This window comes from Phaethon aethereus (genome assembly GCF_964289735.1).
Source record: "Phaethon aethereus genome assembly, chromosome: 20".
NCBI lineage: Eukaryota > Metazoa > Chordata > Aves > Phaethontiformes > Phaethontidae > Phaethon > Phaethon aethereus.
The window spans coordinates 9532782-9560002 of NC_138596.1; the positions used below are offsets into that span (position 1 = coordinate 9532782).

Sequence of the window (27221 nt, forward strand, 5' to 3'; positions counted from 1 at the left end):
TTTCCATGGGGTAAGTTGTACTGATGTCTGATAAAGTCTATATAGATTGTGCTGTATACTGGTCAGCATGCTTTTTATGGGATTTTTTTTTGGTTGTAAATCTTTATGAAATACATGTAGTTATGCAGTGTTCACTCATTGTGTATTTTTGTTAGCCAGAAATGAGAAGTATTTTGCATTTGACCTTCTCTATAGCTATTAAAATTTTGGCTTCATAACAAACATCTGACTCTTCTGGCTTCCTGTTTTATTACTTTTACTGACAAGATGCTGAATCTTAAAAAAAAAAAAAAGAAAATAATTAAAAATAGCACAGCTTTCTTCTCTCTTCTGTAAACAGAAGTGCATCTGGTATGAAACAATTGCCGTGTGTACTTCACCCTATATGATATAGAACATGTTTGTCATGTACTGTTAGAAAACAAGACTATCACATGTTGCTAAGGCTTCACTGAGCTGAACTGGACAAGTACTGGAAAAGAACCCTTGTTTTGTCAACTTCCCTCCTCCTCAGATTGTTAAGGTGTGATAAAATTGAAAAATATATATTCCTAATTAATTTGTTGAACTTCCTGTGCACCAAATTCCTAACTGGTATTTGAAGTTCTTGCTGGTACAGTTGGAATACTTCTGTGCCTGTCTTTCCACCCTGAAATATAGCTATAACTCTGACACTGTGCCAAAGTCCCACTAGTGTTAAAGCAAGAGCACTGATTAATTAATAGGTGGGGGAGAGTTGATTGTCTTTTATTTTCTTAAATGCAGTTTTACTATTATGCAGCAGTCATCTAGAAGAGAGAATATTTGTGATAAAAACCCAGTTGCCTTTTTCAAAATAAATAACACAACTGTCCTACACAATGTTTTCTTTACTAAACCAAAAATGGATTGATTGTGTTCTGTTGAGGGGAATAACATCTGATGAAATCTTTCTTGAGATGCTTGCTTCTCATCTTACCTGTGAAAAGGTCCATTCGCATTGAGCAGCAGTGCAATGGCGCTGAAGATTGTCTCCAACAGAATTAGAGTTAGATAATAATTTATCAACTCTTTATAATTAAATTGAGTTTGCTATAGTGCTTGCAGGTTCTATTGCAGGCTCACTGCTGCTGTGTCTTGTCTATGATGCATAATTCTTAAAACAAATTTTGGGAAATGTAACAATATGATACCATCGGTGTATTAACAGCCTGAGATTTTAACACTTGTACAGGACTGAACTGTGTTTAATTACTCTTACTTGGAGCTATTTGTTAATATCGTTAAATAATGTTACCACACAGCATTAAACTTCATTGATACTGGGCTTGGATTTAGCAATACAATGTTATGTGTAAATTTCTTATGCGTTCTGGAGAAGAGAGAGGTATTTTCACTTCAAGTTCTCTGAGTAATTTTGCTTCTAAAATAGAGATTGCTAAAGTACTCATGTATTGTGAGAAAGGAAACTGACTTGTCATCTTTTTTGCCTTAACAGGGTGGAAGAAGGAATCTATCTACAGCGTCCAGTACTAGTTTGTCATCTAGCGTCTGACCCTGCTAGAAGCCACCATGCAGCAGCCTCCACAGACTGTTCCACCAGGAGCGGCAGCTCCACCTCCTGCAAGCATTGCTCGGAACATGTACTGGAGAAACAGCTCGCTTGGTAAACGAGCAAATGCAACAGCTGCCCCAGTGCAGCCTGTGACAGACCCTTTCGCATTTGGCAGACAAACTCCACAGGGTTCCTCTTTAGATAATCCATCCAAGGGCAATGCATTGGTTATGCAAAGTTCTTCCCCAGCAGTGTTTCCACAGCCAGCTGTTATGCATACTTCACCGTCACGTGCAGGGGACAATCCTCATGGACTGCATACATCTTTATCAGCTCCTGTATCTCAACCAGGAATAAATACCAGTACATTTTCTAATGTTCCAATTCCTTCACCGTCCCCAGGATATGTTATAAATAGTACTACAGAAGTGCATCCAAATGCAGATCTTGGACTCCGTGGGCCTGCAGTACCATTGCATTATAATGCAGGAGCAGCAGTTGAAAATTCTTTCAGCGTGCATCCTGGAATGGTGTCTGCATCAGACAAACCTGGAGGCAGACAAGATGTTAGTAGAGATCCAAATGATGTTCCTTCAGGGCCCAATGCAACAGCACTCTTCCCTCCACCTCCTCAGCAGCCTATGTCTCCGTGGAGGCCTGTTCAAGGTAACCTGCAGTCTCCAGTGCGAAATTTTATGCCCTATCCTGAGCTGTCTTCTCAGATTGATGTTCATAACATTTCTCAATCTTCTGTTAGCACTTCCATTCCTCCTCCACAGACAAAATTGCAGCAGGGTCCTGTACACCAAGGTATTCCACAAAATATTGTGCAAGCTCCTTTATCCGTTGGTTGTGAAAAGAATGGGAAAAACGGCTCTGCAAATAGCAGTCATCACATGAATAGCATCCAGCCTGGAAATGTGTTTAGGCAGAACACAGAAATGACTAACACTTGGTTAAGTCAACCGTACCAGGAACAGTTTTACCCACAGCCACCACTGCAAGATTCCAGTTTTGTTGTTCCCACAGCTCAGGAAAATAAGCCCAAAAACCAGTCTCCAGATACATCTGAAACATCAAATAGACCTGTTCCCACAGATCGAGAGTCAGGAACTCTCTCCATGTTTTTCAAAGGAGATGAGGCAGAAAATGAAGAAATACTTTCAGCTGAAAAGAATTACATAGCTGAGAAAACTGAGTTTGATGCTTGTCAGCCAAATTTGGCATCCTTGTATCACCAGCCGATGCATCCTCAGCGGGTTGCAACTAATGTTCTCTCTCAGGCACAGATTGGTACGGGCTCAGCCAGTGAGGTGTTACAAAAAGGAATGGATGTTCAGTACTTTCCTAAAATTGTAAGTCGGCAGGAGACGCAGGCCTCTAAGCACTCTATGTTTGTTAGTGATGACAAGGCACAGGTAGGTGACATGTCTGGGAATGGTGGGTCACAGTATGAAAACATTGAGAACCTGGAGTGCATTCAGAATCAAGAAGTGCTGCCAAGTGAACCACAGAACATCAATGCTTCATCTCCTGCTGCTGGTCCTGATCTGTACAGATACGGATCCTTTCCAGGTCAGATGCTTCCAAAGAATGCTGTTGTGAGCCATGCTGAAGGAGGACCAAATTTGGAGGCACCTGATTCATTACCTCACCCTGTACGACCAGATAGTGTATCTTCAAACTATAGCAACGTTAGCCATAGGAGTGCTTCTAGCTCAGCGAGACCTCAAGAGCAAGTCGGTACGTTTATTCAGCAAGAAAGTGGGAAGCCTGATGAGGAATCTTCTGCTAGCTTCTTTAAACAGATTGACTCCTCTCCTTTGGGAGGCGATTCAAGTGAGCTAAACCTGGGCAAGAACTACCATGGTAATCTATCCCAGCCCCCAACTCCAAGTCCTCCTAAGCCTACAGGAGTATTTCAGACAAGTGCAAATAGTTCTTTTGAACCTGTGAGGTCCCATGGAGTTGGTGCAAAACCTGCAGAGATTGACCAAGCAAAGATGGTGGTTGAATTAAGAGAGAACCACTCAAACCAAAAGAATATCAAGAAGAATACATCTGTGCCAGCTGCGTCTCCAGGCAATCTTGAACAGCCACCAGATAATCTGGAAACTATTTTCATGCCTCAGGTACACCCACTGCCTCCTGCAGTCACTGGTGAAGCTGGAAATGTGTTGTATTCTGGACCTGTTATGGAAAACATACAATCAGTATCTGAGAGAAGGTCCTCAACACGAGCTCAGGGAGCAGTTAAGAAATGCGATAGCCCAGCAACAACTTTGTGGGCTCATAATGAGTTACCTAATTTTGGGGGAAATGTTCTTCTAGCTCCTGCTGCTCCCGCAGTGTATGTACCTGCCAAACAAACTGTAGAAGTCATTCAGCCACCAGAAGAAGGCCTGTCTAATCAGCAACCGAGTAAACCAGGGACTATTGCTGTGCAGCTTTCCCAAGATGGAAATACATCTTCTGAAAATCTTGAGAATCCTCCCAAAATGGGAGAAGAGGAGGCACTTCAGTCTCAGGCAAGTTCTGGTTATGCAAGTTTGTTGTCTTCTCCACCTACAGAGTCTTTGCAAAATCAGCCTATCCTGATTGCTCAGCCTAATCAAAGCTATAACTTGGCACAGCCAATTAATTTTTCTATTTCTCTATCTAATCAGCTAAGCAGCAATGAAAACAATCAGCCAATGAAGGACTCTGGGGTTGGGGACAAGCCTGCGATGGGTCTCCAAACTTCACATGCTGGTGGGATCATTTCTGGGGAAAACATGCCATTACCTGTGATGCAAGTTGGATCTCTATTAGTTAATGCACTTCCAAATACTAATCTGTTAAAACATAATTTATTACAAAGCCCTGTTAATTCCTCTGATATTGCTTCTAATCAGCCTGCAAACTTGCTTATGAAAACTCCACTTAATTTGGCTCCAGAAGGGCAAAAGAATGTTAATATGGAAGGTTTTGTTCCTGAATTTGCTAGCAAGCCAGGGTCTAATTCATCTGTTTCTCCTGGGACGAACCTCCCCAGTGGAAGTGCACTAGTCCCCCCTGTTAATTCTGTAGTACAGGCTAGTAATTCTGCAAATCATTCAAATATCAAAGAAGAAGCTGCTGGAGTGCTCGACTTCACAGTATCACGGACATTGGAGAAAAGCAGTGCAAGTAATTCTGTACAGCTGCATAATCAGTCACTTCCTGGTGGTCCAGTATATCCTCAACAGTCAGCTGGTAGTGCTGGCCAGATGGGTCCTGAGATGCATGACAAACAACATTTCTATCAACAGGTGACAAAAGATGTACAGCATCAGGCTGTATCGGACAGAGCTGTACAGGGAGCATTGCCATCTCAGCCACAAATGCAAACAGCTCAAATGCAGCAACCAACATCATCTGGGCAGTCCTCAATTCCTTCAAGCTATCAGATTGCCACAGGGACTAAAGCCATGCAGGCATCACAGCAGCATGAGAACCAGGCACTGAGTAACCATCCTCAACCCATGGGTCCCCAAGAGGCAAGTTCAGTACAGCTGGCAACGAGGTATGATCAGACGAGTCCTGATAAGCAACCAGCTTCTGGCCAGCCATTGGGTGCTCCAGCTTCAGCCCCTTCTGCCACCACCAGTCAGTCAGTCATGCCAAATGTGCAACAAGACCTGCAGCGTCCATCCCTGTCTCAGACTCCTCAGGATGCCTTTGGTCCACCCCAGAACCCTTACTACTACTATAGACATCCTTATGATGCTTACCAGCCTCCATATCCACCACCATATCCTCCTGCAGACACCAGAACAGCAGCTCATCTTTATTACATGGTAATTTTTTATTTTTGCCTTCCTCTCCCCTTAGTAATTTTCATGTTTGAATTATGAGTTTAAACAGTTGTTAAACTGAACTCAACATTCAGTATAGCATTCATGTTGAGTATTTAATTGTAGGGAGAATCCAGATAGCAGTAACAAAACTTACGTTACGAAGACTATAAAAATTTAAAATACTTGCTAATACCAATTCCAGTTGGCACAGATGTAACCTGATAGCAGTTTGTTTGGTTCTTTGGAAAAAGTTGGTGGTTATAACTGTCTTAGCTGCCCAGGTGTTCAAATTTGGTTCCCATCTGCTGTCTGAATTATTGACAGTTTAGCAGAGTGGCCAGCAGGTTAAAACAGGGGTTTAACTGCCTTTAGTCCAGATGTAATTTTTTTTCTGAAGTTTAGCATTATCAATAGTCTTGAATATAACTTGCCACAACAGGTATCGGAAGCTATATTGTAGTCTATAAATCTGCATCTCTTCAGGTATCACAGTTGTGGTGTGTATGGGTGTTTTTTTTTTGTTTTTAAAGGTTTATTCTTGGAGGAGGGAAGCTTCTTACCTTACATGTCAATCTCTTTTCTAGGAGGATAGCTACGGACAGTATGACCCACGGTACAGACACTATGATAGCACCAGCACTGCTTATATGGAACCTGGGAGCTATCGGTATTCTGAGCCTGAACGGCCTAGTTCCAGAGCTAGTCACTGTTCTGACAGGCCACCTTCTAGGTATGCAATTCCTAAATGGAGTAAAGATCTGCTATACCCTGAAGCAGTGAGTGTAATGATGCCTGTGGAGTTTTGTAGCATAAGCTGCAGTTAGGAAGTTCAAAAACTCGTTGTGTGCTGCCACAGGAATGGACGGTATCAAATGCCACTTCTGAAAAGGATAAGATTCTGCAGTCTTTCCTGTTGCTAAAGCCTTATTGCTTCTTTCATTCAGTTCTCTGGGTGGTTCTTGGCATTTCTGCCAGGCAGGAAGTCACTGCGATGGACTTGGTGCTGAGGTTAGCTCTTTTTCAGGTGTACTGTGACAGAGCAGTGTAGGCCGTGGGTTTGTTAATCCATAGTATAGTTTCTGGCTAGCACTTAAGCAGTGGCCCCTAGTTCTGTTAATAAGAACAGTGGTCTGGGATTTGCCTCGTAAGCATAGCAGTACATGTGGCCTACTGATATATGGTGTTTCAGATGTTCAGAAGAGAGAGATGGTGAATCAAGCGAAAACATCCTGGCGCTGTGTCAGGTTAATTTGTCTCATGATTACTTCAACTGTGTGGATAAGCTTTCTCACAAAACTCCCAGACTGTGGTCCATGTAGCAAAGGTGCTACGTGGGCATGTTGTACCCACTGCACTACGGGTTTTGATGCAGGTAGCACATGACTTAGGAAAACTTAAAAGCCTTGGTCTGTCTGATTATAGGAAATAAAAATTTTGAGAGAGGGGAAACAATGTGTTCAGATGCTACTTGCAAATATTAAATAAAAAACGGACAATGGCTGTAGCTGCGTATGGTAGCTTTTATCATCTTCGTAAGTGAATCTAAGTGCACCGTGAGATCTTGTAATGAGATGATGACCTCTAGTAGCACTTCCTGGTGTGTACTCTTCTTAGGTACTATTTTTATAAGAGGTTGAAATTCCTATAGGTGGCATTGGGCAGATCAAAGCCTGTTGTGAGTAGCTCTGTCAGCATTGATGTGTGATGTGACAGTGCAGTCGGATGTGGACTGCAGTATGGTACTGCAGGGCAGCAGAGCCAAAGAGTGGCAAAGTCAGTATGACAGCCTGTCTGAATACTTACTTAATGTACCAGTATTGATGATGCAGATTTGTAAACCCTGTTTGGGGAGGGAAATAACATCTCTCTGAAGGAGACTGAGAAGATTGGGTGGATGAACCTGATCTGATAAGATCAGATCTCGTTCTCTGCCGAGGTAGGTGCTGTGTTAGCAAACTTCCCACACTTTCCTGGGAGGAGCATCACTTGACTTGCTTGGCCACTTTGGAGTTTGCACTCTCAGTTGTATGATCAGTTGTAGAAGAGCATGAAAGTTCCCATCATTCCACATTGGCGTTAAATATCTTTACCTCCTGTGCCTGTATGTATACATATGTGTGTGAGTAGACATAAGCATATATGTATATACATACTCGTGTATGTGTACATACATATATGTAGACACACTACATTTTTCATCTAACATTTATCTTCTAGCTTTTTTCAGAAATTGTAGGATGATGTCCTAAAAATGGCATATAACAAAGGCTCATGATTTTTCAAGTAATGGCCACATCTTTCTTTTTCCATCAAAATTATTCTAATTATCTTTTGTTTATGCACTGACTCTTACTTTGGTGTGTTGGTTTTAGTCAGGTTCTTGTGCTTGTTCTGTTCATTTGGACAATCAGTATTCTAACACGGGCTCTGTGAATGAGTATTTTCTTCAATTCAGTCCTCTCTGTTTGCTCAAATGAACAACAAGCCTTTGCTACACGCTACTGTCCATCCAAGCCTATGGAGAAGGGTAATAACCTAGAAGATGCCTGAAATTAGTTGTGTAGTGATGTGTTGTGTTACAATTGCATCTCAATGCTATTTCATTTATTCACTGAAGTATTAAATGTAAGGATATACTAACACTCAAAACATTGCTGCATCTACTGAAAAGCTGTGACTGAGAAACAGACTGAGTGCAGAATGAAAATAAAGCATTGAGATTATGGTAGTGCTAGCCCTACAATGTTAGTATTCTGTGTGTTTGCCAGCCACAGATATACATCAGCTCCCAAGTGGAACAAGGCGATACAATATTGAGTTCTTTGGCAAGGTACCCAAGGAAAGGTGTAGTACGTTTTGGTTTTGTTTCTTTTCTGACTGTATTTAACACTGGTGACAGATGACACAATGGCAGCCCCGAAGGCTGAAACTCTCTGTTCAGAATTATCTATGAGAGTGCTAGTTCATGTCCTGACCCATTTTCATGACCTCTTCTCCAGACCGTATTCCTCTTTTCATCACCATAGGATATATAACAAAATGCTGCTAAAGCTGAGGGAGCAATTGTTTCATTACTTGTTAAGTTACTGACTTCTCTGTTGAGACAGTGCAAAGGTTGCTAATTTTAGCAGTAGTTTTTGTGATTGTCTGTAAGTAATTAAACTTATCACCCAAGCAGTTTACAAAAATTACTAAATTATTGTATAGTAGGAGCTTTCAGCTTCTTATGGCACACAACAATTTAGTGATATATTGTTTTTTAAAGTCTTAATTTTATGATTCCTTGATTTCCTCTAAATTAATTATTTTAAATATGAAACTCTACCTAATCAGTTGTGGCATATAGTTCTTCGCATCTCATACTGGCTTTAGAAGAAATTGAAGGAGGAATAATAATTTTTATACCTGTGCGCTTTCTTTCAGGCAAGGGTATCCCGAAGATTATTATACGAAAAGTGGATGGAGTGATTATTATCCAGGCTATTACCCAAACTCATACGATTATGGAGGTAAGGTGTCAAAATGAGCTCTGAATTTTTCTATAGAAAATTGCAGGTTTAAACAAAAATTTTTTGGGAGGAGGAACTTTGAGATCAGAGAATTATTATATTTTATCATATTAATAAAACTGGTATCCTTTCTACAACCAGCAAGAATAAAGTTATACTTGCTGAAAATTGATCTTTGGGTCTACTTCAGTTCTTACTACCATGCCATCCTTCCTGGATGCTTTTTATTCAGTAGAATTAGTAAATTGAAAGTAAGTTAAGGGTTTTTTTCCTCACTACCAGCCTTCAGTTTGCCTCCTCATTGTGAAAGCACACCATTGTAAGTCTACAGAATAGGTTTCTTCAATGTGTTGCAAGCCTGTCATTCACCGGGGTGTATCCTTGGTGCGTAACCTGCGGGCAGACTTCTAAAGTAAATTTTGTGTGGGTGTGAACAGAAGTTGACTCATGACTAGAATTGGTTTTGTTCATAATTGTCTGAATGCTCACAGAGACGTACTGGCGTTGGTAATCTGAAGATAATTGCTTGTATAGTGCCTGGGAGGATTTTAAGCAACATCTGTCCACATCCTGAGACATTTAGCATGATGATCTGAAGACTGATCACAAAGATTCTGTTAATATTTGTTGAGATACTATCATATTACAATCATGTTTTAAAAGTTATTAGAAAAGATCTAGCTGTCTGATGGTAAACACTGTCCCTTCAAGAGTATCTAGCTAACTATATTAACTATGTTTCTCTGAAAGGTGTGAAATTTATTTTTTTTAAGTTGTTTTTTGTTTGTGTTTTTTTAAACTAAAAACGAGCAGACATATTTATGTAGCTTTAAGTACATTATTTTAGTTTTGCTATATGCTTCAGGACCAAATCAGCAAGTAATTAAAGAGAAGGGAGTAGAAAAAGGTTATGGGCAACAGCTTCCAATACCTAAACCATTTATTTTCTAAAGATCCAAGTCGCTGGGAACGTTACTCATCAGCATACGACACCAGATACAGAGATCCTAGAAGTTATGATCAGAGATATTGGTATGATGCTGAACACAGCCCTTACCAGAAGAGAGAAGTGTATCCGTATGGCAACAGGTTTGTCCATTTGAAACATGTTCTTGCAATGCTCTTTCCAGATCTAGGGCAGCACAAGGCCTAGGTGCTGCTGATGATCAGAAGAACTAGTGTGTGTGTCTGAGTGAAGATGGAGAATCTGGTATTTGTTTTTTTCAGGGATGAGTCCCCCGTGGTCAAATGTGTCACCAGAAAATTAAATTTTGGCAGTAAGTGTTAAGGCAAAAGCTGAGGCTTTGCTTGTGCGCTAACAGAAATACTGCTTTATTTGCTGAAGATCTGCCCCAAAGTCTTCCAAATTTCTGATCTGTTGTGACAGTTGTATCAGGCGTCAGGATTTCAGGGTGTTATGCAGCCTTATAAATAAAATTCTTTCAATATTCTCTAGGAATGCAGATGCATCCTGTAACAGACTATTAAAATGCATTATTAAACATTTCATAAATATATGTTGATAGTCCTTTCTGTAGCTTTAATGTTGGTCATTGAGGAAAAACAGATGAGTTGTCATGTCACTTTTAAGAAGAGGTTTTAAGGCAGTAGGACTTATTTTCAGATCGGGTGAGCATTCTGTGGGTTTTCCTAGAACAGACTCTGAGTATGATGTTGGTCTTGATCTTGAATATTCTAGGTGAACTTATTGAAGAAATGTCAGTTTGTTTACTGTAGTAAAAACCTCAATCTAGAAAATAATACAGAAGCCCTTCTGAACTTAGGTACAGTTTTCTTCTTGACAGGTATGCAGTGAAGTCCCATCCCTCAGGGATATGGATGGCTATGTTCATTTTTGCTTTGTATATTTCTTTGTTCTTCAGACACGACCGATATGAAGATAACTGGAGATACGATCCTCGTTTTACTGGAAGTTTTGATGATGAATCTGAACCCCATAGAGATCCTTATGGTGATGAATTTGATAGACGCAGCATCCACAGTGAGCATTCTGGTCACAGTCTCCGTAGCTCCCGCAGTGTTCACAGTCGCCAAAGTAGTTTCAGCTCTCGCTCTCAACAAGTGAGTTTCAAATGATCACATCAAATATTCTTTCAGCTGAGTTGGGTCTTTCTCTCTGTCAGGGGTGGGTGAAACATTAGAAATGTGGAAATATTTATGGGTTTAGTTTGGGGAATATGTATTTTGAAAACTTTTGTTCTGTAAGTTAAGGCTGTTTTGTAGTATGGTTCTGACTTAATATTTATCACAGTTGTCAAGAGAACTTTAACCAAAATCAGCACTCAGCTGTGCAAGTTGCCACACACACAGAAATGGAAAATTTCCCCTACTGAATCCATTTGCTGTTTGTGAGAACTTTGCCCTTGCTGTGCTTGGTTGATGATGTGTCTGGCTTTGTGTTATGCTATTTTTCTCATCAGAAGCATGAATGCTATTACTGAACTTAGGATCTGTTAAAAGACTAACTTCATATTTGTATGATGCTATTTTGACTTTAAAAGTAGAAACCAAATCTAACTGACTACTCATCTACTTATGCCACAAGTAGCCATACTTATGCCACAAATACCTGAAAAACACAGAGAATATTTGGTTAATTTTTGAGGTACAGTCTTTGCTAGTGCAATGTGTCATTTTAGCTGTAGTCTCACATGTTAGTTCATCATGTTTCTTGGAAGTTTAGGTGGTTTTCCAGTCTGAACTCCAGTTAATTTAGTAATATTGGAAGTATTGAAGATCATTTAGGCATTAATCTTTAGGCACCTGAAGTCATTTAGGCATTCATCAGGTTATATCAGTTGAGATTTTCTGTCAAGGTGTTACAGCAGAGGTGATCATTGATTCTGATCCATAGTTGCTGATACAGCTACACTGGAACCTGTAACTCATTCTATAATGTTATTATTCACACAAGCACATAGGCATTCTGTTGCAAGAGAACTGAACTTACTTGGATGCAAACAGATCAAATGGTAGTAAAAACACCGAGGGAGAACACTAAGATCTATTAGTTATTTTCTATAGCCTATTGCTGCAGGTGTCTTGCAGGGTAACTTTCTCAAATGCAGTGATGTAGTAGGCCTGGTTTACGAACAGTATAAAGTCTATACATGGGGAATGCTTGCAGTCTTGAGTCATGCTTGCAATATTGCTTGCTTTGTGTAACTTCATGCTCTCTGCTAACAACTACTAATATGATCTATTTAGAGCCAGCTGTATAGAAGTAATCATGATCTAACGGCTAATACGTATGAAACTACTGCGCAGGCAGTGTCACTCCACGCAGATTATCCATATGGCGGATATGCTGCTAACTTTGATGGACAACAGCCTTTTACAGATTATGGCTACCCGACTGAAACTGGATGGTCAGCTGTAGAACAAGGTATTGGCACCACTGGGGAAGGAGGAGGGAAGGCACTGTGCTTGTGAGTTTGTCTGCTAGTAGCAGTTTGCGCTTCTTTTGCTTAGTATTCGTAGTGTATGAGATGCCTTTCATGTATTCATTTAGCCTGTCAACAGGGAAAAAAATGCTGTTTTACACTTTATGTGCACATGAACAAAGTTTTGTTTCCTTTTCAGTGTAAGGATAACTTGCTTGCTGAAACCTGGCTATATCATAGAACAGTAGTAGCTAGGCAGTGTTTGCTAATAAATACTGGATACTTCAATTTGTAAATGTCTTCTTTTTTGATAGATTTTTAACTATACTGCTTGTGCTTCATGGGGAATGATTAAAGTTTAACTTAATATTTTTCCATATTTTTTTCTTACCCTTTCAGTGTGGAACAAAACACTGTTTCTCTGGAAAAGCTTTTCCAGAGTATGTTGAAGTGTATCATTAGCTCGTTGAAGATGTGTCATGTATTTGTACAGAGATCACAGAAATGTGTCTGATACAATCAATCAAAGCCCCTGCTTTGAAAAAACAAGCGGATTTTAAGGTTCTGTAGTCTAGTTTTGTTCTTGTTGCAAATCTTCAGACGATCTTTGGGACTATAATGGAACCGATTAATTGTTGCTTATAAAGTTTAGCCAAATTGAATGGCAGAGTCTTTTCCACTAGTACTTCAGGATTACTGAATTGGATAAATATATCAACAAGTTTACTTAGTTGCAAGACAGGTTACTTGTTCTTCTTTATATTTTCTTCCCATTTCAGCACCTTTAAGGCCCTCAACACCTGAGAAATTTTCAGTGCCTCATATCTGTGCTAGGTTTGGTCCTGGGGGCTTCTTAATAAAAGTGCTGCCAAACCTGCCTTCAGAAGGACAGCCGGCTCTGGTTGAAATACACAGTATGGAGGTAAAGTTTAAAAGAAAAAAGGGAGGTCGTGGAATACAGGTCTGTCCTTTGGAAGGGGAGTAGGGAACTTGGATCTATATCTTCCTGACTTCTTTTTTATATGTCAACGCATGTATTTTTGTATTTATCTCTTGCGCTGTAATAGTAAGTAAAACAATAACTTTAAAAATTCTTTTCCTGAGAGATGATGTAGTCATGATCAGATCATCCAGCTCCTTACAATTTTGTTCACTTAAAATCCCTACACCCTAGAAGGGCTGGAGTTGTGTTGGTTTGTTTTTCGTGTACTGGGGATTAAATATCATGGGTATATTTTCATTCTTCTTGTGCCGTGACAAAGAAATGCAATACTCAAGTCATGTAAAATATATGGAGGGACAGGCTTACGTGATGAGGGTAGAATTCGTTGGTAAAATATCACTAGAAGGATGTAGAATTGTAAAAATTGCATACAAGTACAGGAAAATTACTGGACTTGGCAGTGCTAGGTTTATGGTTGGACTTGATGATCTTAAAGGTCTCTTCCAACCTAAGTGATTCTATGATTCTATTCTATGATTAAGGAGATATGAGGAACATTTTTATACTGTGCTACAGAATGACTTCCATGTAAAGTAGATTTCATCATCTATTATCCTTGTGCAGCTTGCAAGTCGCCATATGTATATTGTTTAAGAGCTTCGGGTCTGGGGTTTTATTGTTTAAAAAGCAAACTTCATAGCTATAAGAATATCTTATGGTTTGTATTTGTGTTTTAGACTATGTTACAACATTCTGCAGAGCAAGAAGAGATGAGAGCATTTCCTGGTCCGCTTGCTAAGTATGTTCTTACAGATTTCAGAAATAACTTTCATGCATTCAGAATTCATTTCTTCATCAAACTTTTAATTGTCTGCAAATTACAGGCTTTAAACTGACTTAAAATATTTGTGCCTTTTCACCTGCTTGGATAATACATGAGCTTTAAATTTATTCCTCATAGTAATCACAATAATGATCTGAATGTTTACATTTCTCTCATTAAAAACTTTTTTCCTTTTTTTTTTTTTTCCAGGGATGACACCCATAAAGTGGATGTTATTAATTTTGCACAAAATAAAGCTACACAGTGCTTTAAGAACGAAAATTTAATTGACAAAGAATCTGCAAGTCTGCTTTGGGACTTTATTGTACTGTTGTGCAGGCAGAATGGGGTATGTCTCACTGCCTGAATTTTTATCTATCCTAAAATGTTTTGTACACAAAATTATATTTATGTAGAAGACAGTAATATGTGTATAGTGACTTATCTTGGAATAGTTCACAGGTTGGTGGAACAGGTAAGCTACTCACTTGTCCTCAGGTGCTCAGAGGTGCTGATATTCACACATTGTTGAAGTGACAAATAAAATGCAGGCAGTGTTGAAATAATGGATTTTTTATTTTTATTTTTTTTCTCTACATGGATAGACTGTTGTGGGAACAGACCTGGCTGAACTTTTGCTCCGAGATCATAAAACAGTGTGGCTTCCTGGGAAGTCCCCTAATGAGGCAAATTTGATTGACTTCACTAATGAGGCTTTGGAACAAGTGGAAGAGGAATCTGGTGAAGCCCAGCTCTCATTTCTCACCGATAGTCTTGTAACCACAATTGACAGTCTTGAGAAAGAGACAGAGAGATTCAGAGAGTTGCTACTTTATGGGCGCAAGAAGGTGAATGTTTATACGGTTGTTCCAAATACTGCATGTGTCTTATTTTGTTTACTTACTTTTCACAAATCTTAAAGCTCTAAGCATCAGTTAAAATAATTTTTGCAACTTGCAGTGCATATGCTTATAATATTTCATGGAACTGCACTACACTCATAGGGAAAAATGTTATGCTGTACAATTTGTAATATAAAACAAAATTATATTCATGTGTTAGCATTTGATTTAAAAAAATGTTTTTTCATTCAGTCAAAGTACTACTGTAAAACAATCATTGTTTATCTGAACAGTATGTTAAGCTCTTCCCAGGAAACTAATTTCTGTTAATTAGGATGCTTTGGAGTCTGCCATGAAGCATGGTTTATGGGGTCATGCTCTGCTACTTGCCAGCAAAATGGACAGCAGAACACATGCAAGAGTAATGACCAGGTATTGTTTTGCTTGTTGATTAGTATAATATGACTACCTATTCTGCTAATGAGACCTGGTGCTCAGAAATCTTAGTTATCAAAATCATGAGTTGTCCTTAGTAGCTCATGCCAGAATTATGCTTTAATTTTACCTGTATATTCAGTTGTCATCTTTTACTTTTTATTCTGGGGCCTTCTGGCCATAAACTTAAACCAGAGAAGTTATTCTATGCCACTCGTTCCGTTTAAGGGGTATTTGAACAGTATCATCTTGCTTGACAGGTGCTGTTAATCAGGCTTTGGAAAAAAAACCTGCAAAAACCAAACTGTCAACTTTGTTAAAGCCAAGTAACTCTGTCATACCCTTCATTCTCCTTGCCTGAAAGAAACAGATGTGTTGGTGCATGCTTTGTCTGTAGACAGAAAAACTTTCAGCTTCCTGAGCTTGTGGAGTCACCTACTAAGTCTAGTCTGCTGGCATGGGGAGAATCCTTGAGGTTTTTCCTAGCTTGGACTATGGACTATGTCAGAGTGGCAGATCAGTTAACTAGTTAACGTTTTGCTTTTGAACATTATCTGCTGGGTAATTGCTTATTCAGTGTAGTATTTTTCAAACAGCACTTCCTTCTCTTAAACTAAGCTAGACTAACTGCCACTGAGTGTTCAAGCACATTTTAACTGCTTACCCCATGTTTGTGTTTTGTTTTTCTGTATAATGTCTCTGTAGATTTGCCAACAGTCTCCCAATTAATGACCCTCTGCAGACTGTTTACCAGCTCATGTCTGGAAGGATGCCAGCTGCATCCACGGTAAGATTCAAGTGTGAGCTGCAGTTGAGACTAAAGAGGTACTGCAGTGAGTAGTGTAGTTCACAACAGTAATCTTTCCACATGCTTTTCCTGGAATTGTCAGTTAAGTTGTTTTAGTCCTTTTTAGGTTGAAACACCCACGCAGAGCTCCAGTCACTGATTTGACTAAGTAATTCTTCTAATTTTAGTGCTGTGGAGATGAGAAATGGGGAGACTGGAGACCTCATCTAGCAATGGTGTTATCCAACTTGACCAATAATGTGGACTTGGAATCCAGGACCATTGCTACCATGGGAGACACTCTTGGTAACTCTTGGGGAATGAACAGGGTGATGGCTGAAGGAAAAGCTTTCTGAAAGCTTTAATTACTCAGCTTGTTTTTTTTTTTGAAAACAACCAATTGCTGTGTAAAATGTGAAGTGGAACAGATTTATATGGGTGTGTCTCTGTTGTGAAGGTATTTGAATGCAAAGCCAAAACAACATAGGACACTGAATTATGATGTGCCCCCAACGGGAAATGTTCTGAGTTCTGTCACCTATTTCTCTACAGCTTCTAAAGGCCTGCTGGATGCTGCTCATTTTTGTTACCTTATGGCCCAAGTTGGTTTTGGAGTTTACACAAGGAAGACAACAAAGCTTGTCCTAATTGGATCAAATCATAGGTTTGGCTTTCCTTTTTTTTTTTTTTTTTTGCTTTTTCCCCCAAACACAACTTTCTAGATACAAAAATTAAAGCTTAGTGGCTTGAGAGACTGAGTTGCGCTGCTCCCCTTATCGCTAGCCACAGCTGGTTTTGAGATAAGGATCTGATGCTCTGTCCTTGTTTGAAGAGTGGAAGTTACTGATGTTGTGTCTAACAGAGCTATGTTTCTGACTTCATTTCTGATTGTCTGTATTTATTGCCAGCATATATAATCTTAATGTTAAATAATATTTTTCCTCTCCCATTCCCAAATAGCTTGCCATTTTTTAAGTTTGCCACCAATGAAGCCATTCAAAGAACAGAAGCCTATGAATATGCACAGTCATTAGGAACTCAGTCTGGCTGCCTGCCCAATTTCCAGGTGAAGAGCTGTTTTGGGTTGTTTTTTTATTTTGGCGGGTTTTATGTGAGGTTTTAATCTCTCGTGCTGTATTCAGCACAGCAAATATTTTATCCATTGTAGCATGAAATATTTGTGGATAATGTAGTGCAAGTTAGCTTTTTTTTTCCCCTGTTGTCACTTAAATCTTCTTGTCGCATTTTTCATCTGTGCATTCTCAACTTCTGAATTTTAAATTTTATTATTATTGTTACTATATTCGAAAAGAAAAATCCAGCAGAATGTGTTGACACTAGCTGTAGACAAATAGATAACTTCAATTGGATACATTGCGTAGAAGAGGAGAATTGAATGCTTTTTACCTTGCAGTTTGGTTTTTTTTTTTCCTGCCTAGTATAGATGTGACAATTGGAATATCTGAGCTTTCAACTGAAAGGACAGACTGCTTTTCATTTGATACTTCTAATGTTCTGATGACTTGGTTTTTTTTACCTGCCTGCGTTCCATAGGTTTTCAAATTCATCTATGCTTGCCGACTAGCTGAAATGGGACTTGCTGCTCAGGCTTTCCATTATTGTGAAGTGATTTCCAGAACTGTCCTTAAAGATCCACATTACTATTCACCTGTACTTATTGGCCAGCTAATCCAGGTAACTTAAGGAAGAATTAAGTATTTGTGGTTTCATATTGTAGGTGGTAAGCTGTGGCTAAAGTTGCCTTTTTTTGGCTGGTGAACTTAAATTCACAATGATTCCTTTCTCTAGATGTCATCACAACTACGCCTGTTTGACCCACAGATAAAAGAAAAACCAGAACAGGAATCTTTTATTGAACCTTCATGGTTAGTAAGACTTCGACATGTGGATGGACAGATCAAGGTACAGAATGTACTTTTCAACATGAAGTATTCCCTTTTTAAGGATTAGTGTAAATACAATTTTTTAAGTGGTTTTGTTTATACTGCTAATTACAGAAACATATGAAGTGACTTTATGATATATTCATGTCGTAAAGTGCAAGTGTTATGATTTAAACCGAGTGGATTTACCACACTTTAGTGCCCTAATATTCAATGCAGAATAGTCAAAGGGTGGTGTACATTGTATGAAACAGGCTTTTCTTAGTACTTTGATGCAAGGAGAATTGCAAGGTTCATTAGGTTGCAATAACTCCTGCTGTAAGCATAGGATCTGCTTGCCAGAAAAAAAAGAGTTGTGTGTGAATTGTGAATTAGTGTAGCTAGATTGTAACAAAGTGGAAATACTGACCATAAAGAGATCTATTAAAATTTGAACATGGAGCTAATTAACTAAGCTTCCATTTAAACAAAAACAACCCAAACCAAAACAAAAGCGATCCCCCACAAACAAAAAACCTTTCCATGTTTTGGTTGAACTTGGCCTGCAAATGGCTGACAACTCATTTTTTTGACTAAATAGTAAGAGAGCTTGTGTGCTGTTCTCACGGTGAAGATTTCCTTTGCTATATGTTCCCTTGGTTATGAACTTAATGTCTGGTACAGTTAATAAGATCTTGCTTTTTTGTGCAGGAGGGTGCAATAGCTTATAACACAGACAGATCCACTCCACCACCATATGCATGTAGTACACCAAGCTCTGAATTAGACCATGCTAGTCAAAGTGATGGAGCAGGAGTTGGCCGTGACATGGGTCCAGGTGCTGAAAATGCATTGTTAGCATCCTTATTACCCAATATGGCTCAACAGATGCAAAGTGTGCAGCTGATGCCTTCAGGTTAGTGTTTCATATCCTTTTCATGATGGAAAATAAACATTTCAGGTTTCTGGTATAAGAAACCACTTAAGAGGGTTGCAGAAACAGTGAGATTTCACTTCCGCATTGTATCATTTTATTATAGAGGGTGAAAAGTTCTCACACTGGAATTTCTGTTTTGTTATAACTTAACTTTTTTTTTTTCTGCTTGCAGTCCCTCAGGCTGTTCTTGATGGGTCAGCTGCTGTGATTCCTCCTGGTGACCAGGAAGCTGTCCGAAGTGTCCCTTTCTATTTAGTGGCTTCTCAGCCTGTTGCTCCAGGACCTGGCTTTGCACCTCCAGGATTTTCAAACCCGTATGGAACTGAACCATCACCACTGTATTTAGGGTCAGCAGTACAACCAGGAGGGCCACCACAAGAAATTGAACCACGGCCAGAAGAGCAGACAAACCTGGAAACAGGTCTGGGATCTTAGTAAACAGCTTTCCTCCCTTATAAGGGGAATGAAGTATTTTGAGGAATAATGCAAAATACCTCAATATTTAGAAAATCTTAAGTCAAGTCTTGGGTAATGAAATTTAAAAACACCACGTATTACATGGTACAGAAACATCTGTGGAAAGTTCTAGTATTCATCATGCTTGTTTGGCTTAGTTTAAAAGAGAGGTTGGACTCAGCAGATAATCATTTAGACCATAACAGGTAATTGCTGAGTGCACTGAGATTGGCAGCTCTGTTTGCAAGGTCTGTGATTGGAGCCTCAGGGCTTTCTGCCTCTGGACATCAGCTTCTAGGACCCTGATAAATTTTAATTCTGTGACAGCAGAACCTGACATGTGTGAGGGAAGGCATGCACAAGTTTGGCAGAGCTGTGTTAAGAGGTGGGAAGAACCTTAAACTGCCCCATATTGATGGTTGTATCTCTTCGCCTGCTCTGACCTGTGTTTAGAACAAGCACAATACCCATGCAGGAGGAAAAAAAAAAAAATTATAGCAAGTGCAGTTCACATTCTTGAAAAGACCAGGTTCTTTCTAGCACAAAATTCATAACTAGTGAAAATTTTTGCCTTAAAAGTGGTGTTGTGGGACTTGGGGGCTCTTTTGTGTGTGTTTGTTTGTTGTCGTTGTGTTCCCCCCTGCTAACATAATCTAATTTGTTTTTTAAGGAATGCAGAGAACTGCCCCAGAGTCTCCTTCACAAAACTCTTTCCCTGAACAGAGAGAGGAGGATTTCTATGGCAGAATGGCTAGCATGGTATCTTTATTTTGTACATCTCTTCAGCAACTGTCAGCTGCATTGAAGATCCCTGCAAACACAAGAGTATATTGGGACTCTGTCTTGCTCTTCAGCAAGACTTGAAACTTAAGTTTTCTTCCCCACTGTCCTTCCCCTTCAGTGGAATAAATAATGAAGAACTAGTAGAAAAATTTTAGCTATAATTTTCTTCTCTAAAAAGAATTTTTTTTAAAAAAAAAAAGGGGTAGGGGAGGGGATACCAGGCTGTTGTCTGAAGAATTTAATTTATCTTTCTCTGCCCTGCCTTCCTCTCCCATCTCCCAGAATGATTCCTGATAGCCAGAAGAACTTGTAGCATACATCAGCAAGCGAGGCAAGCAGGCCCTAAAGAACAGTTCTGTGACTGAGTTGTAAAAGCATAGTCTTGACTACCACTTGATCATGACTGGGAATGTGGAAGGTGTTTATCAGAATGCCAAATCCCTTTTAAAAATGTATAGTATTTTCACTGTTTTTAAATACCACTGAAGTTGGTATCTCCTTGGAAGTTTAGTCTTCTGAAGTGACAATTGTTTGAAAGAATTAATATAAACATTTTTAATAGAGATCCATTTGGCAACTGATAAAGGATGGGGAGACTTTTTAACTAGAAGTTAACCATACTTGTAGAAGAAACAGGGAGATTTTTTTATGCTTGAGTTGCTATACTAACATTAGAAGAACAACCTAATGTTGGAGGGGAAAACAAATGCAGCAACCACTCCCTGATGCAGCATTTTTATACCTTTCCTCTTGTGGGCTTGTTAGCCTGCACAGCAGTGCCCTGATTTAACTCTCTTTAATGGACCAGTTACATGATAGTGCAATTACTTGGCCAGACTTTACCTCTTTTTCTGCACCTCCTACATGTCAGAGGAGATAGAAGTACCCAAATGACCAGCTTGAATATCTTTAATTGGGTGGACGTTTTAGATAAAAAGTGAATGTTGTGTCAGCTATTTAGCAGCTTGCTTATTAAGCATGTCCTGGCTTTATATCTAACCAGGCACCAGGACGAAGATCCAGATCTGCATCTCAGTCTTCAGCACATATGGTATGCCATGAGCAGGGTGTTTCTTTCACTAAATCTTCATTCTTTTTTATGTTTATTTTTCACATGCTTTTGTATCTCTTCCTATTACTAACTTTTCAAAGGAGGAATTTGTTTAGCAAGATGAAATGTAATTCATTACTCCAACAGTGACAGCTTTGTACTTTTCTTGTATATTTGTAATACAGGGCTATGGGCAAAGATCCCGAACAACTTCAGAGTCCTCTGCTCATTCTGTGGGAAGAGAGAGATCCAACTCTGCAGCAAAACAGCCCTCTCCTCCTCCCTCTGTTCCTGCAGGAAAAGAGACTAAAAAAGAAATTAAAAAGGAGGCAGCACCTAGAAAGGTAAGCTTTCTAAGAAAGGTAGCTATAGCTGGGGGAGATTTGTTAGTAGATGTGAGTACTCCCGGTCCAGGGTACTGATTCAAGAGGTCCTGACTAAACTGTTTCTTTCTATTCATTAGGTGCAACTCTGGGCTCAGAGTTGAAGTCCCTAATAGAAAATGAATTTTTGCATGAATGTTTCTTTTAATCTGCCTGTAAAGACAGTGTTGAGAGAATTAACTGAATACATTAATTTCTTTTTAGACTGGTGCAAACTGGTTTCGCTGGCTGATGGGAAAAGGAAAGAATGAAGCTCACCTTCCAGATGACAAGAACAAATCAGTAAGGCCCCTAAATCACAAAAACCTTTATACATTTTAATGTGTTCAAAATGTTTTCCTTGATGACAGATGAACATTGTTTTGACGAGTAAACAAATGTGTGTAAAACTTTCAAGATCATGCTTATTCCAAGACTAGCTTTTAAAAAAAAAAAGTTAGAGGGTTTTTTGTTTGTTTGTGGGTTGGGTTTTTTTTTGATTAACAGCTGTGTTGAAACTCCTAATCTTTGACTGTGCTTTTCTTGTAGATTGTTTGGGATGAACAAAAACAACGCTGGGTTAATCTGGATGAACCAGAAGAAGAGGTAAAAGTCTGAGGACTCATTATTTCCCCAAGTGTAAAACTCAAATCTTTACTGGCATACAATTTTCTTTAATCTGTTATTGGCTCTTCAGAGGTGCTTTTTACTGAATTTAGATTAAAATGTGCAACATTTTTTGAAACTAATAAACAGGTTACATGTTCTTGTAGTCTACATCCTTTATGGAACCATTTGTATCTTTATTTGCTGGTGTGGATTCAGTAATTGCGATTGAATTTACAAAGGAATTTACTCTAAACTTAGTCCAGCATATCTCTTCATAGAGGCTGACATCACCTAGGCAATTGCTGGTTAATTGATTTGCTGCAAACAGAATATAGGAAAAAAAGGTAGGAAGAGTCTATAGTTTTGAAAATGTAAAGCAAAGAAAATCACACATCCTGTCCATCCTTGTCATTCAAGGATCTGCCTCAAAACACAAACAAATTATAAGAACTGCTGTTGTAAATGTTTTCTTTTAGAATGAGCATAGATGAGTTGTAGAAATGCCACTTAACATTAGTTATCAAATGGAAGATGCGGAATACTGGTTTGCACTACAAGATGTCAGTCTGTACACCAAATTGTATGTGCTCTGGGATAGGTAAAGAAGAGGAGAAGTCAGACATACTTGCTTTAAAACTCTTGGTCAATGATTTGATTGGATTTTTTTTTTTCCTGTTCTCCCTGCAGAGTAAGCCTCCGCCACCACCTCCAACAGGATTTCCTAAAGTTCCTCAGACTGTTCCACCTGGACCTGGAGGCCCACCTAGTGCCCCTGTCAACATGTTCTCCAGAAGAGCAGGTAACAGACAGCACTGATGCTTGGAGTATGGAAGACTTCAGATTTTTCTCTTGTGTAAAATGTGAAGGAAGAAGACTTGGCTTTTTTAGAGTTATTTGGGCACAGTTCGCAACTCAGTGATATCATGGATCTGTGGCTATTGCTGGCTTTGCTTGCACCTAGCTTCTGCACTGTGATTGCTGTCACAACTGTAACCTGACTATAAGCTAGTGTTGTTTGTATTCCTGGAGCATTATTTTCTGAGTCTGAAAGATGGCTTAACTGGCAGACTATTTGAAATAGACATAGGGCTGACTAACAGAAGGCTTATTTCTTGTTATTTCTGGATTTTTCTGTTTCAGCTGGAAGCAGAGCGCGTTACGTTGATGTCCTAAATCCAGGCGGAACCAAGTCAGGTGGTGCTGTTCCTGCGCCATCAGACCTATTTGCCCCCTTGGCACCAATGCCAATTCCTGCAAATGTATTTGTTCCAAACTCAGGTGTGTCATGAGCGGATAAAATTGTAAGGAGGTTATATAGTTATTTGTGGTTGTATGGTCATCTAAGTTACTTTTGCCAGAGTATGTATTATGTAGTCTTTAATGAACATTTAAGACTGTTCAATCTCATTAACTCCAATTTGTTTTAGAAGTAGAATTAGTCTGGGAACTGCAGTAAAACAAATGGGTTAGTAATGCCCAGCTCTGCATGCTGCAAACAACAAGGTTCGGTTTTGGTTTTTTTGCCCAACCCTCGGTCCCGTTGCAAAGTGGCTAGGCCATCCAAATAGAAAAATTTAAACTGTGTAGCAGTCTTGTGTCGCTCAGTATCTTGTGCTTGCTTCTGACCCCTGTTCTTAGTTCTAGGACTGCTATTAGGGGAAAGAAAGGGAGAGGTCTTACCTGCACACTTGCTTACCTTCTTCCCTTTTTTCCTGCTTTTACTATGTGCTGTGTTGCACCAGGGTTACCTGTATGAACTGTATGCATCTCCTACTTTTGCAGACTTGCAATAAGACTGGGGCATCTAGAGACATTGACACTGCCCTCTTTAAATTACCTTTTCCTGGAAGAAGATTGGTATTGTAGAAATTCAGTTCTGCTGATGTCTCTGCTTCTTATCTGTGAAGTCAAACGCCCTGGTATGGTGTGTTTGGCTAAATCCCATTTCCTTTGTAGTTCCAGGGGAACCCCAGCCAATGGAAGGGAGTGGTGCAGCGGAGCACGCACCAGCTGCAAATCAAACCAACACAGATCCTGCTGCAGCAGTTGAACCAGAGGTGGGTTAGAAAGAATGTCTTGTATGTATAATTCAAACTTCTGATTAAAAAACCCTCATGATTCTGAATAGTAGTTTCATAGCCACATAGTATGTACAAAACATGTTGTTGTTTTACACAAACATAATGCCTACATTTTAGTTAAAAACTGGAGAAGGGAAATGTAAGTAAAAATGGAAGTGGGAAGCCTGTGAAAAGTGACCAAAGGGACCAAGAACATAGGAAGAGCCATACACTGCGTGTGTCACCTGCCCTGATAAATTGTAATGTTGTTTTACTTCAGCGGGTTCAATATAGCAGAAATGTGGAATAGCATCATAGTAACGAAGATTAATAAAAGTTCATTGTTTTTCTTTAGTATTTAAACCCTGCAATCCTTCCTCCTGGATCTGGACTTCCTGTTTCTAACCATGATGGTTCCCAATCAGGCGAGGTAAGGCTTCATTCAAAGTAGTTAGCTAATGACCTTTGCAGCATATTTATTTTAACCATTAATTTGTAGTGGACTTAACATGGGCCATCTAAAACAAGAAGTAGCTGATTCAGTTGCTGATAACTAGCCAAAATGGAATCGTATGACTGCCTCTAAAATTGTACAGAAAGAACCTCTAAGTCCATACAAGAAGTTCAACCTCTGTGGCCTATGTTCTGTAGTGTGATCTCCTTCTATATAAGTAGACTTTTACAAGCCTTTTTCAGAGTAAAATGTCAATAGCAGTTTGAGGACCTCTTCTTGCCTCCGTGCATGCATATAATTTCACTAATATTAAGTGCAAGACACAAAGAGGAAAACAGATTGCTATGTGCCAGGCAGAGTAACATTGCCTTTGTTCCTACTAAAAGTTTTCTATATCTATATAATTTTGTGCTTTAAGAAGTCCTTTTGATTTAAACTAACTTCTGGCTTTACTTTTTTTTTTTTTTTAACTCGAAGTTGGTTTAACCTTTGGCAGTGAGACTTTTAAAATTAAATAAAACAACTGAAAGCTTGGGGCAGTGACATGCATGACGACTTTTTTATTTGTGTTTTTTTGTATTTGTGTGTTCTTGCTGTTTTGTAGCTTTCGCGCTCTAGTTCAATGAGTTCATTATCACGTGAAGTAAGCCAGCATTTTAATCAGGTACATGTGGCTGGCCATTCTCATTTATGTTAACTTATTTACTTTTCCCCTGTTTATTTTGCATTTGCTCAGATACTTACTAATGCTACTTTTAGTCATTTTCCCCTTTCTTCATTTCACAGAAATAACATCAAAAGTGACTAATGATGTAGTGTTCCTTTTAACTCTCAAACAGGGTCTTCAGAGTTTTTTGTACTTATGAGAATGCATGTAATCCAACTCCAAAGGCATGCTTTTTGTTTATGTTCATATTCCTAAGAGATTCACTTAATTATTTTGATCAGCTCTTTCATGGGATACCAAAGAAGTCAGTTGATTTTAAACAAACAAAAAACCCAAACAAAAAACTCCTAAAAAGACTTACACAAGCAAAACCTTGCCATTCTACTGCTGCTAGTCTCAAATCAGTAATAATACCATTGCCTGTTTCATCTGCAAAAGCCCCTGTAGGAATTAAAGGAATGCTTCATCTCTGCTGTAAGTTCCAGTACTGTGGCGTCACCATACAGGGGTGATGCAAACCCTTTCTGATATTTCTTAGTAAAGCAGAACTTCATGTAGAAAGTTTATTTTGGGGCAAGTCCTAAGGTCTACTAACAAAAGCAGAAGGTACTAATTCAGTGAAGTTGCACTGGTGTCTTGTTTTGGTTTTGCATGCTTTGGATTTTCAGAGCTATTTACAGTTTATGCATGTGACATTGTTTTGCCAATTCCTACATTAAGCAAGTAATATTAAAGATGTGGATGCAAACTGTACCAGCACTTTCTGCAGTTGTTACAATATGCTGCTCTGTCCATATTGTTGGCATTATTACTGTGAATATTTGCTCTGTATGACTAAGCAAACCACATTTGAGAGGCAGTGAAGCTCTGCAGTAACTTCAGTATTATCTACTTTCTAGCCTGCCACTGTACCACCTTCAGGGGGACCTTCAGCAGGAACAGTACCATTCTACAATCCTTCTCAATTTGCACAAGTGAGTAAAGGCCTCATCTTTGAAGAAAACCATGGACTTGTTAGCCCTGACTGTTAAACCAAGTATAGTGAAATGTTGCTTGAGTAAATCATAGTCATGCTGAACCTTCTTATTTTAAGTGACCACAGGCCACACCTACCTTTTAATAAGTAACTTGGTGTGGCCTTAAATATCAGTACAAATTCCGCCTTTTCTTCTCCCAGCTGCCTTTTGATCATAGTCTTCGTGTTCTTTCCCGCACTCCCCACCCCCAGCTCGTCTTTACAGTGAGATAATCCAGTCTGTCACCTGGTTTGCCTCTGGGCTTTCCCTGCCTGTGTAGCATTTGGGAATTTTGCAAGATAAAGTAATGGAAGGAGCAGCTGCCACACTGCAGTCTCTTTCATCTTTTCTCAAACCAAGTGTGAAGGGTTAAAAGGTTGTGTGACAAAAGAGGCCATCTCACTGTCACAGGTACCTGCATTACAGCAAGGCTTGTACATGGAACAAGGCTCTTGCTACTGCAGGATGAGTTTCTCTTGCCTCATTAGAGCCACAGAGATGAAAACTGTGTACTGCTGTGAAAATCTGGTGCCTCTGAAGGGTGATTTGGCTTTGATAGTCAACATCACCTGGCAAGCAGAATCTTAATCTTGGATGCATTTTGATTTTACGTTTTAATAGCTTAGTCTGCAGTGTTGCATGCAGTGTTAAATGTGCTTATAGACCAGTCTAGCACCTGTTTAAGTTAACAGATTTGCATTGAAAACTTTATTGCCAACTTTTTGTCTCCAGTATGACACTTTTACTAAACATTTTTTGTTCCTGTTCTCCTTTTTCAGTCTCCTGCAGCCTCTGGAAGTTCAAGGCTGGGAAGAATTGGACAGAGGAAGTATCCAACATTGAAGTAG

The 27221-nt window shown here is 39.3% G+C and overlaps 1 protein-coding gene across 1 annotated transcript; it reads left to right on the top strand.

Annotated features, from left to right (window-relative positions):
• Positions 1-1477: 1477 nt before the first annotated feature.
• SEC16A (SEC16 homolog A, endoplasmic reticulum export factor) lies at positions 1478-27221 on the top strand (the record flags this gene model as incomplete). Its single annotated transcript, XM_082008799.1, has 31 exons — positions 1478-5352; positions 5937-6082; positions 8776-8861; positions 9815-9950; positions 10745-10943; positions 12090-12267; positions 13045-13187; positions 13946-14007; positions 14242-14380; positions 14637-14879; positions 15208-15305; positions 16014-16095; positions 16284-16401; positions 16648-16759; positions 17056-17161; positions 17650-17790; positions 17905-18018; positions 18690-18894; positions 19088-19336; positions 20042-20130; positions 21158-21205; positions 21391-21549; positions 21793-21870; positions 22117-22173; positions 22864-22975; positions 23317-23454; positions 24133-24233; positions 24592-24666; positions 25295-25354; positions 26257-26331; positions 27153-27221. The coding sequence occupies exons 1-31, from the start codon at positions 1552-1554 to the stop codon at positions 27219-27221; spliced, it is 7419 nt and encodes a 2472-aa protein (XP_081864925.1). The 5' UTR covers positions 1478-1551.